Raw genomic sequence first — 14,112 nt, forward strand, 5'->3', positions numbered from 1 at the left:
TTCAATTCATCAATATTTCCTAGATTTTGATGCATAGAACAGACAACTCCTTTTGGATGAAGGAAGGAAGTGCCAAATATAGGCGAAACTATTAAATCTTTACACATCAATCTTTAGAGGCTGAGATTTTTGTACATCCTTTTCTTCACTCCCATCATCTGATCTCTTACTCCAAACATACTTTTCTGTGCAATTATCTCTGATGTACCTGGCATCAGAACTAAACTGGGGGCGCCTGGGTGGCTTAGTCAGTTAAGCATCTGCCTTCAGCTTGGGTTGTGATCTCGGGGTCCTGGGATCAAGCCCCACACTGGGCTCCCTATTAGGTGGGGAGTCTGCTTCTCCTTCTCCCTCTGCCCCTCCCCCCAGCTGGTGCACACCCTCTCTCAAGTAAAATCTTTAAAAAGAAAAAAAAAAAAGAATTAAACTGAAAACTCTAAGGATAACAGCATTGTTCCTGATCTGGAAGCCCAGCACCTGAGATGATGGGAAACTTCTATTAGAAGGCCCTGAATCTTTACTTTCCTACTCTATTTAGTTTTAGGAGGAACTTCAAAGATGTTTTTGTTGTTGTTGCCAACATTTATTTTAAGGGAAAAGAATGTTTTTAGCAAAAAAGAAAATGACGGAAATAAATTAAAACCATTAGGAGAAAGTGTGCATGACCACTTTAAACTGGGAGGTTAAAAAAAAAAGTCTGTTTCCTTAGAAATGGGACCCCAAAAAAAATTTCAGAATTATGCTTTTCCTTGTATCTTGTTCCCTCCATCTAGGTATCAACTTTTCGCTCATCAGCATTTCCCCCAGCCTAGCTCAGGGCTTATTATCTTTCATCAGGTCTATCTGAACAACTTCCTTATCTGGTTTCTCTCACCTTCCGAATCAGTGGGGAAGGTGACAGAGTGTGGGGGGAGGCAGCCTCATGTCATTGTCTAGAAACACAGATTTTGCGAGTGCTCGCCAGGCAGAGAGATGACAACTCCCAATATTTATCCTAGAACTCATATCCCTTCACGGCTTGTTCGAACCTTATTTCCTAAATACTCCCTTCCCCTCTTCCCACAAAGCATTGATATTACTTTCACTTTTGCCTACAATCCAAACCTTTACTCAAGCTGGTACTGTCTAGAACGCTCTTTCCTCCCACGTTCATTTGAAGGCCCTCACCTGCCACTCCCAGACAGCAGGGATCTCCCCTTATTCAACAACTCAAAGCCATTTGTTTGCACCTCTATTATGGCAATTGCTTCCTGGCTTCTTATAGCCATGGAAGGGCTTAAGAGCTCTGTCTGCCTACTCCAAGGGAGTATGAGACCAGACCAGTTCTCCAGGCAGTTCTCAGGCATCTTCTGTCAACCTGCTCAAAAAGTCTGTCCTTTAAAGATGAATCAATTTCAGCTAGGTCAAAAATAATTTAGTTGAGCCCTTGAAGTTGTCAGGCTTGTGATATAACAGGACTGCCCACAAGGAGCCTTTAGCAGAGGGAAAAAGAGCAAGATGAAAACACTCTTGGGCACAATCTGTTATAGGGATTCCCAAATGGAAGGAACAGGAAGACCCTTGTCTCTATATACGGTGTGGAAAATTAGGAAAAGCTTCTTGAGGAAGGTGGTGTTTGAGGTAGGATTTCACAGTTGCACGGTGACTCTGATGTATGAGACCTCCAACCACCAGAAATAGCAAGAGGTAAGGCCAGGCAGCTAGGGCCTGAGGAACAACCAACAGCCCAGGGGAGTTGGCACCCAGTGGGGGCGGGGGCGTGTACTGGACAGTGGAGCCCATAGTTCAGTGGACGCCAGGCCTCGGAAAGGCTCTGTGTTGGACAAGAGTCTGTACTCATGTGGGGACACCTCTGAAAAGTCCTGGCCAGTGGTTAAGTAACAGAGCCATAATGGGGGAAAAATAACCTGCCAACAGCACGGAAGATTGACTGGAGGAGGAGAGGAGACTCTTGCGTCTTCGCAGCAGGTGAGACCCAGTGAGGGTGGTTGGGAAAGGGGAGCAGCTTTGACAGGGACCGTGGAGACAGCATCAGCAACATAGGGCACACAATTACTTCAGGGGTAAAGAGGTGGATGAGAGCTAAAATTCCCACCCAAGGTGACTAGCTTTACTGCTAGAAGTAAGCAAGCCAAGATGATGAAACGGAATGAAGAGCTGTAAGGAAGAACGTAACTGCCACTGAGTATTAAACTCACAGAATGCCAAGACAGGAGGGGAGAAATGGAATATTTCAAAAGTCTATGTGCTCACAGCATTTCATTTACCTACAATGATTTCTAACGTCTAGAAAATAAAAGCTCTGTGTTTATTTTGCTTGTCTCATGCTCTCTCATTGGCCTGATTCACTCTTGGGGACAAACCCCAGGATGTTCTATAAACCGGTCCTAGCAAGTTGGAGGACCCGGTAATGTATACTTTACTAAAAACACACATGGATGTGTCTGAATCATCTCTCCTCTTGCCCTAAATGTCAGAAAAGTCGGCTGGTCCATGTGGTTCCTTGTTTTTCTGTGTAGAATTCACCTGACAACTTCCCAAATGGGGAAGCAGTTTAACAGAGGGCCAGCACACTACCTCACAGAGGATGATTCATAAAGGTAAGTGATTTCAGTTCTAAGCAACAGAGTGGAGGGACTTCACGAAGTTTGACCAGCACTACAATCATGATTGTAGTCTGTTTTCCTCAAAGGAAAACAAAAAACAACAACAACAAAAAACTCAAAGCAATTCCTCAAAGCTGAAAAGGAACCTTTCAAAAGGTCACCTTTTAAAAAAAGATTTGCACTCATTTAGAGGTACAAATCCAACATGGAAATCAAATTATGAAGTGAGACAAGCCCATCCCCGCCCATGCTATAAACACTCCATTAACAGTGTGGTTTCAGGAAGCTTTTTCAAACTTTCCACCTGATGTTAATCACATTATCTCATAGGTTAAATTATACTTGAACTGGAGGTATCCCATTCAAGTACCAACTTTCCATGCAATACCAACATACAAGAAGAAAGGGTCTAGAAAAGAGCAGCCCAGGAGTTTTAAACCCCAAACACCATCCCAGTTTTGTGCCTGGGGGTTTTTTTGTTTTGTTTTTTGATCCTAGATTTTCTACTTGTAGAGTCAGTGTATGATTTACAAGGAGCATAAACAGGCTGAAATGTGAAAATAGCAATCGAGGGATTCTCAAAGTTTTATTAAAGACCTTTTACTAGCTTTATAGATCAAGAGAAGTCACACGGTATGACACCAAATAGCTCTCCACTGAATTTGCTCACACATTTCCCCCTTCCCTATCTCCTGTAAGGCTCTTATTTTAAGAAGAAACTCATAAAAAAATGTTTCCTTTTCTCCCCCAAATCTTACACTCCATTAACCCTTTTACTTAAATCACTACCACCAACTTGGGCACTCCCTGGAAACCGGTCCCTCCCTGCTGAGAGCAATCAAGTCTCCTTGGGAAGCCATGAGTTGGATGGTGCTACCATACTGTGAAAATGGAATCATTTCTTCCCAAGTTCACCTTTAACTGGGTTGCTTCCACAAGCACTCAACATCAGAACAAAACCACCCGGTGAAAGCTGAACTTTCACTCCTGTAGAAATTACCAAAGACTATAAATAAGACTCAAGGATTGAGGCAGAGTGTTTTGGTGGGAAAACCACTTAAGAGTTTTATATCACAATTAACTTTGCTAATGGTTGGCAAGTCACAGTGCTTTTTATTACAAACATTTTCAAACATAGAAAATTGGGGTAATGAATACCGCATTTACTCTTCACCAAAACTGAACAATTTTAACAGCTTGTCTTATATTAATCTATTTTTATGTTTGTTTTAGCTGAAGCATTTTGTAAATTATAATCACATTTCCCCTTAAGTAATTCAGTATGTACCTCTAAAAAACAATGATATCTTCCTCGTAACTATAAAACTGGTATCACCCCTAACAAAATCAAAATAATTTCCTAAAATCATCTCCTCCCGAGTATCATTCATACTTACATTTCCTGGGGTTATTTTTCTTAAGCATTGAGAAGTGAGACTAGAAAGCTCCACCAGAGGTTGGTGATAGTCCTTGAGTCATCCTGTCTCTCAAAGGTAGATGCTTACATGATTTCTTTATCCTTGCTTTGAGTTCAAGTGTCAGGGTAACTGCCCAAAGAGAACATCCACCTAAGCTCTGACTATAAATCTACATTAGTAAAACAGCTACAACAGTTACTTCATGAAGTAAAGAAGTGGAAGGAAAGAGAGAACAAATACCTTTCAAGGAAGAAAAAAATGACAAGGACAATTTCCCAGACACTGGGCTATTATATTACTTAAATAGTCTCCCCCTCTTTTCTCTTCTGAATCATTCCTCCTAGCCTAGATTCTTCAGAATTCATTATCCTTAAAAGTGAGTATTAGAAACTTTTGGCTCTTATGTCCTCTCTCTTGGCTTCTTGTTAATACCTCTTGATAAGAGTAGTTGCTCCTTGCTTGCTCTTCCACTCATTTTTACTGCCTTTTGTTATCTAATTGCCTTGCTTTTATTCACTGACAGCATCCCTCTAAAGACGGACAGTTTCCTTCACCACACTTACAACATGCTTTCTCCAGGCCTCAACCTCCCTGCTCCCAGCAGGCTACCATGCATTGCCCTCTCCAAGTCCAAGGAGCTCCCCGGGAAGCTCTCCTGCCTTTGCTTCTTCCTGGTAATTTATTCAGAGATGGGAATGTTACCTGTTTGCAGATGACTTGCAAATCTGGAAAAGGTCAAGATAAATATATATTTACTTAATTTTCCCCTAGAGTCAGAATATAAACGGTGAGCTGTGTGTGAAAGGAGAGGAAAGTGAAAGAGCGTTCTTCACCTTACTGGCTAATTCTAATAGCTCTCTCTTCTGTACAATGGTTAGAACGCCTTATGTGTGGATAGTGCCTTCTAGCACTTTCCAGGCAATAGCAGTGAGGGAAGCAGGCTCTGGAGCCATATATCCTGGGTTCAAATCACACTTCCTAGCTGTGTAATATTACAAGACCCTTAACATCTTTGAACTTCAATTTGTACCTATGAAAAATGCAGGTAATAATAGAACCCACTTCCTGGGTTTGTTGTGAAAGATACATGAAGAAATAAAAGTAAAATGCTGAGTTAACAAAGTGTCTAGATAATAGTTAGCACTAAATAAATTCTAGTGAATTATGCTAACTGTGACCTAAAGATTCAATTAATGAAAGTGGTTATTTCTTAAGTATCTAATATTTATCACCGGCAAAACTGGCTGGGATAATGTTCCTTGGCATACTTTGTTAGTCCATAGGCCTTTTTGAGAGAAACTTTGACTATTTCCATTTTAACACATAGGCTTTATCTCATGTAATACAGAAAGTACACAAAGTGTTGTTCAATGCTAGTAGTTACTTTTGTAAACGGATGATTCATGCTCATTAAACTTGCAACCCAGGAGAATAAAATTAGCTTGTTTCGACATTTCCTTTTGTTCAGTAATTACACTTCAAGGTTATGTAGATACCACATTACTATAATTTTGCCTGAGAGACAGACTGCACACCCACATTTTTAAAAACAGGCGACTGCCAACAGAAATCCAGGTGCTCGCTGAGTAAGAGCCCTGCAGACTTCATAAGCAAATCTACTAACCTTGTGCTCCAGTGTAATTTATTTCTGTACATACTGTAGCTAGTAAGGAAGTACTGAGATCATTTTTGCTTGTTATAGATTCACCGGATTTGTAGGAGGATGAGAATTTAAAAATAGAAGCCAAACGTGGCTGACGTTTCTCTCCGATGCTTATGTGCCAGCAGCAATCTGTTCACCCACGATGACAGCAAGCGTTCCATCAGATGATTTAGATTTTCATAAACCCAGTCAGAATCCCAGTACTTCTCAAGTGGGGGGGACCCGAGACACACAGATACATCCCATTCTGATCCATTTGGTTTCTCCAAGCTTTGTCTTTATAGACAGCTATTTGGGGATGGCTCTCATGAGGGGTGATAACAAGGAGGTAACACTGATTAGTGCTCAATTACATGCCGGGCACGGCGTTGAGTCACTGACATAAGTTAGATCACAAAGTATCTTCAGGACATCACCTAAGTAAATCTCCTTTCCATAGATTGGGAACGCAGAGCGTAGGAAGGTAAATGAAATTCCAGAGGCAATGGCATGCATATCCAGGTTTTTGGGAAGCCTGAAGTTTCTATTAGTTTTAGAGGAAAAAAAAAGTCAAATTGTGAGTACTGAATTTGGCTGAATGCCCTAGAAGGGGTCGGCATAAATAAGGAATCCTGAGGTAGGAGCTTCCACAGTAACCACCTTATGTCTACCTGATGGACCCCTCGGAGCTGCAGAGACAAAGGAATCTGATGAGCAGAAGCATGAATTGTAAAGTGAAAATCATTCATCTTTAGAAAATCTTGGCTATAATGAAGTCGCACTTGGCTTTAAAAAAATTTTTTTAAATAGATTTGGTTTTTGGTTTAGTATGTCAGCAGGAAAGACGGGGCGGGGGGTGGGGGGGTGTAGTGGGAGGAATGCATGCCGGGTGAATGAGCAGCAGTCTCTGATGAAGTGCCAAGCAGTAATTTACATGGTCTGAGTATGCAGAATGTAGAAACATTCTGAGTTCTTCATTGTATGTTCCTTAGGAAATCTTTGCCCTTTTGGTGCAGTGGAAAGTTAGAAAGTTTAGAAACAATTTATTTGTGATGCCTTCTGAGTAAAACTTGTGTGAAAGCAGCCATCGCTTTTCTCAACACTATGCCAATTTTTCTTGAGCGATTTTTCCACTGTTAGCAAAATATGTGATGCTGACTGAACACATTCTCTCTCTCGGAATCAATTGTTTGTTATACCAAGAAAACTCTTTCTTATCCAAAATGAAAAACTTATTTTGCCAGAATGAGGGAAGGTCTTTCTTTTTTTCCCAAAGCACATCTAACAATTTTAGAATTCAGAATAAGGCAACTCTTATTACCACCATATCAGAGCATGGCTCTCAGAAGAAGTTCAAGTCATAGTTATCTTTTCTCAAAGTTTTATGAAATTATTCCTTTTCACATGAGGAATTTCATGAAAATTTCTGATGAAGAATATGGGAGGGGCGCTCTGAATTGTGATTTCCTAAAAATGCTGAGTTTTCTTATATGCTGGAATACACATGAATAGAGCGGCATACTGCTGCCCAGGCTGTGCACTACACAACTCCAAGGGACACGATTTACACAGAGTGAGGAGTGTTGCCTGGAGCAGGACAGTGCAGGGGCCCTGAGGGAAAGAATGGTTGCTACCTCTGCCATAAAAGAAGGAGCTGCTTGGAAAAATGAAGGGGGAGCATGTCACAGAGATACATGGGCCAGCTGGACCCAAATGGCTAAGTCTGGGACAATCTGAACATCCAAATAAATAAGGACAGGAATAGAATGACATAAGGATCCATAATTCCATAATAGGTAAGTAAATAAATAAATGGGAGAGAAGGAAAAGCTCTCCTTGCCGTACAAAGACAAAGGAAGAAATTAACAGCGGAGTCTGGTTAGAAATGGGCCGTTCTGCGGTAAACATCGAATCAGACAGAAATCAATAGCTGCAACAAGGATGGGGGTGGGGAGGTTTAGAGAAGGACCACTCCTCCTTTCAAAGGTCCTAGCCATCACAAAGTAATCCTCAGGAATGGGATTAGTGCCCTTATCAGAAGAGGCAGGAGAGAGAAGGTGGAATTCTCGCTCCACCAAGTGGGCACGGAGCGAGAAGGCCACCACCTGCAAACCAGGCAGCCAGCCTCACCAGACCCTGGATCCTTCCTGCCTCCAGAACTGTGCGAGATGAACTGTTTATAATCTCCCCCATCTACGGTATTTGTTATAGCAGCCTGAACTAAGACAGTCCTATTTCAAGGTTTTTTCCCTTTAAGATATTCTCTTTCCTTTCATGTGAGGTGGTATGATCTTAGAGTCCACGTTTCCTTTTAGTCTTGGCACCTCAAATTTTCATTTAAAAAAAGTATCACTTTCTTTTCTTTTTAATTTTTTATTTTAATTCCAGTAGAGTTAACATACGGCGTTATGTTAGTTTCAGGTGTACAATCTAGCGATTCAACACTCCCATACATCACCCAGTGCTCATCATGACAAGTGCACTCCTTAATTCTCATCACTTGTTTAATCCATCCCCCCACCCACCTCCCCTCTGGGGCCCGGTTTCCCTGTTAAGTGTACCATCACCTTCCTTATAGATAAAGAGTAAGCTGTTGAACATACCGTATCTTTCTTCCTAGTGGAAGCTGAATGGCTGTTAATAAAAAAATGTTCAAGACAATAAAACACAAATTCTTGGGGAAATATTTTCTTCTGACACTGTGAATATGCACCCCAGAACAGTGGGTCCCAGCCCTGGCTGCATAATTTAACTATATAATTTAAAATCCTGACGCCCAGCTCACACTCAAGACTAGGTACAGCAGAACCTCTGGAGATGGAATCTGGGCATTGGTCATTTTTAAAGCTCTCTAGGACATTCCAATGTGTAGCCAAGTTTGAGTTCCCTAGATCAAGAATCTACAGCAATAAAGAATTCTATCTTTTGTGTATAGATCCAAAGGATTCACAAAGGTTTTTGAGAATTGGTCTCACTGTCTTAGCTGTAGAGAACAAGCAGTTGGGTCACCAGAGGGGAGGTGGGAGGGCAAGGGGTGAAGTAGGTGAAGGATGAAGAGTACATTTATCATGATGAGCACTGAGTCATACCTGGAATTGTTGAGTCACTATATTGCACACCCGAAACTCACATAACACTGTCTATTAACCATGCTAGAATTAAAATTTTTTTTTAAAGTTAAAATAAAAAAGAATTGGGCTCACTTGTTGAGGAATGTACAGTCCCAACTAACAAGTGAAGTTATGTGTCTATCTATCCAGGAAAAGGTAACTGAATGAAGACTGGGGCCTGTGCCAAATGAATGTGAGACACCATAAATACACGTGGAGACTCCACGGGCATAGCAGGGATGCCCGCACCCTCCTAATACAAGGACAGGCCCTGATAAGAGCAAGGCCGAGGAAGGCCACTCCGGCCTGGGAATGGCGTAAATGGAAAAGGAGCCAGTGTGTCCAGCCAACAGTGAGGCAACCCATCTAGCCAGATGGAAGGTTCGCTCTCCAGAGTAGAAAAGGTACGTGTAGAGAAGCCGACTAGAACCAGCCCCAGGGGTTTTGAGAAATAAGCCAACGGGTCTGGTGGCAGTTTGGAGTCTCTAAGGAGATTTAAGCTAAGGACCAAAGACCGCATTGATAAGCTATTCCTAGTGGGGTCAGGGGAAAGACCAAAAACTCAATCTACTACGAGAAGAACACGGTACGTCCGGTAAAATTGCATATATGATGAAGCACAATCTTATACCTTCCTTTACAGTTTTCCACAAAAGACAGGCACCGGGAGTTTGGGCCTCCTAAAAACAGCAAAGATCTCACCTGTCATGGGACCCCCTGACAGGAGAGACTGGGCAGGCCGGAAGGTTTGTCTTGTTCTCTGGTCCCTTTGGCCTGATTCCTAATCCAACAGTTGTCAGTTTTAATACTTTCTGCAGCTATATGTTCCTCCTTTTTCCATGAATGCGACTCCTATGGTCAGCAAATATAATTCTAGGGGACAAAGTTCCAGGCTAGAGACATTCTTTCTTATAATTTTTTTTTAATAAGAATAATTATAGAGAAAAAAAATCAAGATCCTTTACATAATGATCTATAAGCCACAGATACAAATATAGGATAACATGTTTGGTTTTTTTATACTGCGTTTATAAGCCAGCACTGCTGAAACTGTATTCAAGCCACTAGATGTTATCCTGAACTCCTAGACAGCGCTGACACATACGACGTACTCAGTAAAAGTTGGCTCAGTGGCACCGTTGAACTGAATGGTGTTCAAAGTGAGGCGAAATGGCCACTCCCACCCTGATTTAGTAACAACGAAAGCAGTGAGATATATCTCAGTTACCTGTATTCCAAGTGCCTTGTTGCAAAGAGGGCCATGGCCAGGTATCTGAGCTTCCAATCTGTTATTTTTAAAGCCAGACCACAATGCTCACAGGCAAAATGGCATCTTGTAAAGCCATTCCCAAAAGCAACATCCATGTGGTGCCCAGGGTTATTCAGACACTGCAGCTCAGATACTGATTGCCATCCCAAGACGACAGAGACACTCTTTGTGTTTGTAAAGTGTTCATTTTATAAATATCTGATAAGAATCCACACGTAACTACATGCATTAATTAGAAATTACCTATGACAAAATGACACTGAGCTTTCACTGACAGATAAAATAACCAAAAAACGTGTTTGATTCTTCTTTTTCTAAGTCATCATACTCTAGTTTACAGACAAGTCTTATTTTCTCATTCAGAAGGAAAAATTTTGCATATTCAAGTCCCTTCCTCTACCTTCTTGCCCCTTGAGGGGAGTTGTACCTGCATAATGTACTGGAATCTCTATCTTTGGCCCAATGACGTAGTGTCCCTCCTCCAGGCTGTGGGCAGTGATGGTGGTCCACTGACGGCACGAGTGAATCAGAAGGTATTCGTTTTCCCGCAGCCCTTCTATGCATTCTCCTAGAAAAGATAATTTAGTGTAAGAAACCTAGAATTAGCATCTGTTTGCTCCATACTCTGCGATAAAATTTCAATAGTTAAGACTTCACTAATGCAGAAATTGATAGGTCATCCCAAGATGACACAAGCTTGCTTCCGAATTAGCACTAAAAAGGCATTCTACAACAAGTTGACAATTGCACACAGGATTCCCTAAAAATGTTTCCCACTTACCTGTGAAGACATTTTCAAAACCTCATTTTATCTAAATGATTGTACTCAAGGATAATAAAACATTTATTAAGTGCCAACAGTATGTTAGTACTACCTAGATGCTCTGCATGTACTATTTCATATGATGCAATAATATTACGAGGTAGGTATTGTTCCTTCGTTACAGGTGGGAAGAATCAAGGTTCAGAATGTTAAGTGATATGTCTGAGCTCACAGATTTAATAAGCAGGAAAGTGAGGATTCAGGTCCAAGTCAGACTGATTCCAAGGCTTATGCTCTTAATCACTAAAATACAACTACCAAAAATATATGATAAACCTCTCTGTTGAAACAGTACTTGAAATTAAATGCCAGTATCTCCTTTTAAATTTTGTATGTTTTGCCAGTTCTTTCTGGCCCCCTACCAAATTTCCCAATCAATTAAAAATAATGAAGCTTTATAGCATGCAAATGAAATTATTTTTTTCATTTTGATATTTTCTGAGGTCCATTTTTAACATGTGAACCAATGACAAGTTATTTCAAAAAAGAAATCCATCCCCTGAAACTTAAAAAGACCTTTTTTTAGATGCTGAAACGACCCATCTCATTAATTGTGGTTTAGTCATTTTCAATGCTCAGATAATATCTGAAAAGGTTAATTTCTTTATACAGAAAACAACCCTTCTTATTTCTGATGTTGATTATACTGCAATAACCAAAAGAGTCAGTGATTTAACTGGGTGTTTTAGTCATAGTTCACTTAAAAAAGTTTCAGTACTTTTACAAGACAAAAGAAGTCGAGGAGGCTGTAATGATCAATTTGGTTATCACAATCATAAGCCATCAAATCTGTTTCCAATCCAGTAAGGCCACAATCTTGAAAACAGTCTTAATGCAGGAATACTTCATCTTGGTCGCAGGAGACACAGATGAGGAGTGGGGATGAGGGGGATGGGAGAAAAAGCAGCAGATCTGGAAGCAGAGGTATCCTAGCAGGAATGAGAGGTCCAACTCCCCAGGGGTAACTTCCAAAACCAGACTCCCCTGCCCTCACGCTTTGGGAGAACAGGTTCATAAAGTCCTCCCGAGGAGGCTGCTGGTACTTATGAGTGCTCTGCACCCCCTCAAGCATGTTGGAGCGGAAAGAAAGATCTGGAAGGGCTGTTCCAAAGGAGAAATCCTCTGGCCTCCCCTGAGGCTCCCCACCAGGAGGTAGGAAGGTGGGAAGGGCACAGAGACAAGCAAGCAGGGGTTAAAAGCACGGGCCATGAAGTCCAAGAGATTTGGTCTAGTCAAAGCTCTGCCCCCCATCACTGTGCGATCTTGGGCAGAAACCTTCCTTTCAGCCCGTGAGATGGGGCAACAACAGTACCCGCTTCCCAGAGCGGCCGTGAAGATACACAGTGACAAGGATGGGAAACGCGGATGTTTCTGTCATATGATGTTAGGAGGGATCAGGAAACGTCAGCGATTAATTTTATTTACTGCATGCTTTACGTCCCTAGAATTCCATCCTTCTATAAACATTGTAATTTAGGTTATATTATCCTCTTACAGGTGAGGAAATGACTTCAGGGCAGTTAGGAAACGTGCCTAAAGCTGCATAGGAGAAACTGACTTTGGGGTCCCTGTACGTCTCCCCCTGTTCTTCAACACCACACCGAGTTTTGCCTTGAAAACTGCCAACCATAATCCAAAAAACAGAGAGAAACTGACCTTCAGCTCCAAGTCTCACTCAAGGAAGGAGGGAGAAAGTTATCAGCAACAAAAATGAGGAATTAAAATATGAATTCACTAAAAGTGAAAGGTGCTATGGGAAAAAAGAAAAAGTAAAGGGTAAGAAGATCGGGAGGACCGTACATGAGAAAGAAGAGTAATTTGCGGGGAGTCTGGGTGGCTCAGTTGGTTAAGCAACTGCCTTCGGCTCAGGTCATGATCCTGGAGTCCCAGGATCGAGTCCCACATCGGGCTCCCTGCTCAGCAGGGAGTCTGCTTCTCTCTCTGCCCTCTTCCCTCTTGTGCTCTCTCTCAATCTCTCTCTCTCAAATAAATAAATAAAATCTTTAAAAAAAAAAAAGAAGAAGAGTAATTTGCAAGGTTGTCATTTTAAGGTCTATTTCATTCATTTATCCAACAAACATGTATCTCATTTGTTTAGCTTTTTCTAAAAACAGCTTTATTGAGGAATAAGTGATCTACGAAGAACTGCACATATTTAATGTGTCCATGCTGAAGACTGGCAAACATTTATGGAGGATCTTTCACGCACCAAGCAATGGAGGAGTGGGCGAAAATGAAAAGAGAGCTTGGCCCGTGCATTCAAGAAGCTGACATCCTCTTGGTGAGATGTATTCACATGTAATTTTATGTAAGGTAGGAGGACATGACTAGTGCTAGGCAAGAGGAATAAAGAATCTGGAGTGGAGATGGAGACTTTGGCAGAGAAGATCAAGAAAATGTCAAGAGGAATATATAGCTTTTGGGCTGGTCCTAATTCTCTGGCAATGGAGGCCAGCGAAAGGTTTGGGATGAGAGACTGGCCGAAGCTCTGCTTTAGGAAAATTCATCTGTCAATACTCTAAAAGCTGGATTAGAGGGGAAGAAACCAGAGCCATGGGGTGTATGTGAGGAAACTCAGAGAGAAAACACACCACCATTCAGGGAAAAAGAAAACTGTCGTTTTCTGCAACTAACCTGCTATATCATAAAACTGTTTTAATTTTATTCCACAGTGGGCTCTAAAGAGGCAGCCAAGAAACAACTGCAGTCAAGTTAATCAAAATGAAAATTTAATGTTAAGTCCCACTGCTAGCTGATGTAGTAAATACACTTGTCAAGAGGATTCGGAAGGATTTTTAAAGCTATAAAGGAGTAAGAAACCAGTGCCTGTTTTTGAGCTTATGTCTTTTTTATTTTTTTTAAACAACTGAACCATGTGCCTGCTTTAGGCAAAAGAAGTTTCACAAAAATTGTCTAGAAATAAAACTTAATATAATCACTTATATGATTGGCAACCTAGGGTAGGCCACTAATAGAGACACTACATTAAATGAATCCCTAAAGTAAACATTTTTGTGATATAATTATCCTGTTGCTTAACTACTATATATAACATGCTAAAACTTATATATTTAGCTCAAAGATGTAGTAACAAGAAGTCTAAAAGAAATGTGTGTTAAATTCCAAAATATGTTAATATCATCCTGAAATTTCCCCAGATCCAGCATGCTTCTGGGATATACTTTCCTTGCCTGGTTTGACCTTGATCCCCTCAATATTAAGTCTTACACACTTGTTAAAATC

At 41.1% G+C, this 14,112-nt stretch overlaps 1 protein-coding gene across 3 annotated transcripts in view; it reads right to left on the reverse strand.

Annotated features, from left to right (window-relative positions):
• Positions 1 to 14,112, reverse strand: part of GAREM1 (GRB2 associated regulator of MAPK1 subtype 1) — a 194,444-nt gene that overhangs the window by 111,619 nt on the left and 68,713 nt on the right. For all 3 annotated transcript variants that reach the window (XM_027576738.2, XM_027576737.2, XM_027576736.2), the window contains exon 2: positions 10,474 to 10,614. In XM_027576738.2, the coding sequence (XP_027432539.1) occupies positions 10,474 to 10,614 (141 nt within the window). The remainder of the gene's footprint in view (positions 1 to 10,473; positions 10,615 to 14,112) is intronic.

Source organism: Zalophus californianus, chromosome 14 (assembly GCF_009762305.2).
Source record: "Zalophus californianus isolate mZalCal1 chromosome 14, mZalCal1.pri.v2, whole genome shotgun sequence".
Taxonomy (NCBI): Eukaryota; Metazoa; Chordata; class Mammalia; order Carnivora; family Otariidae; genus Zalophus; species Zalophus californianus.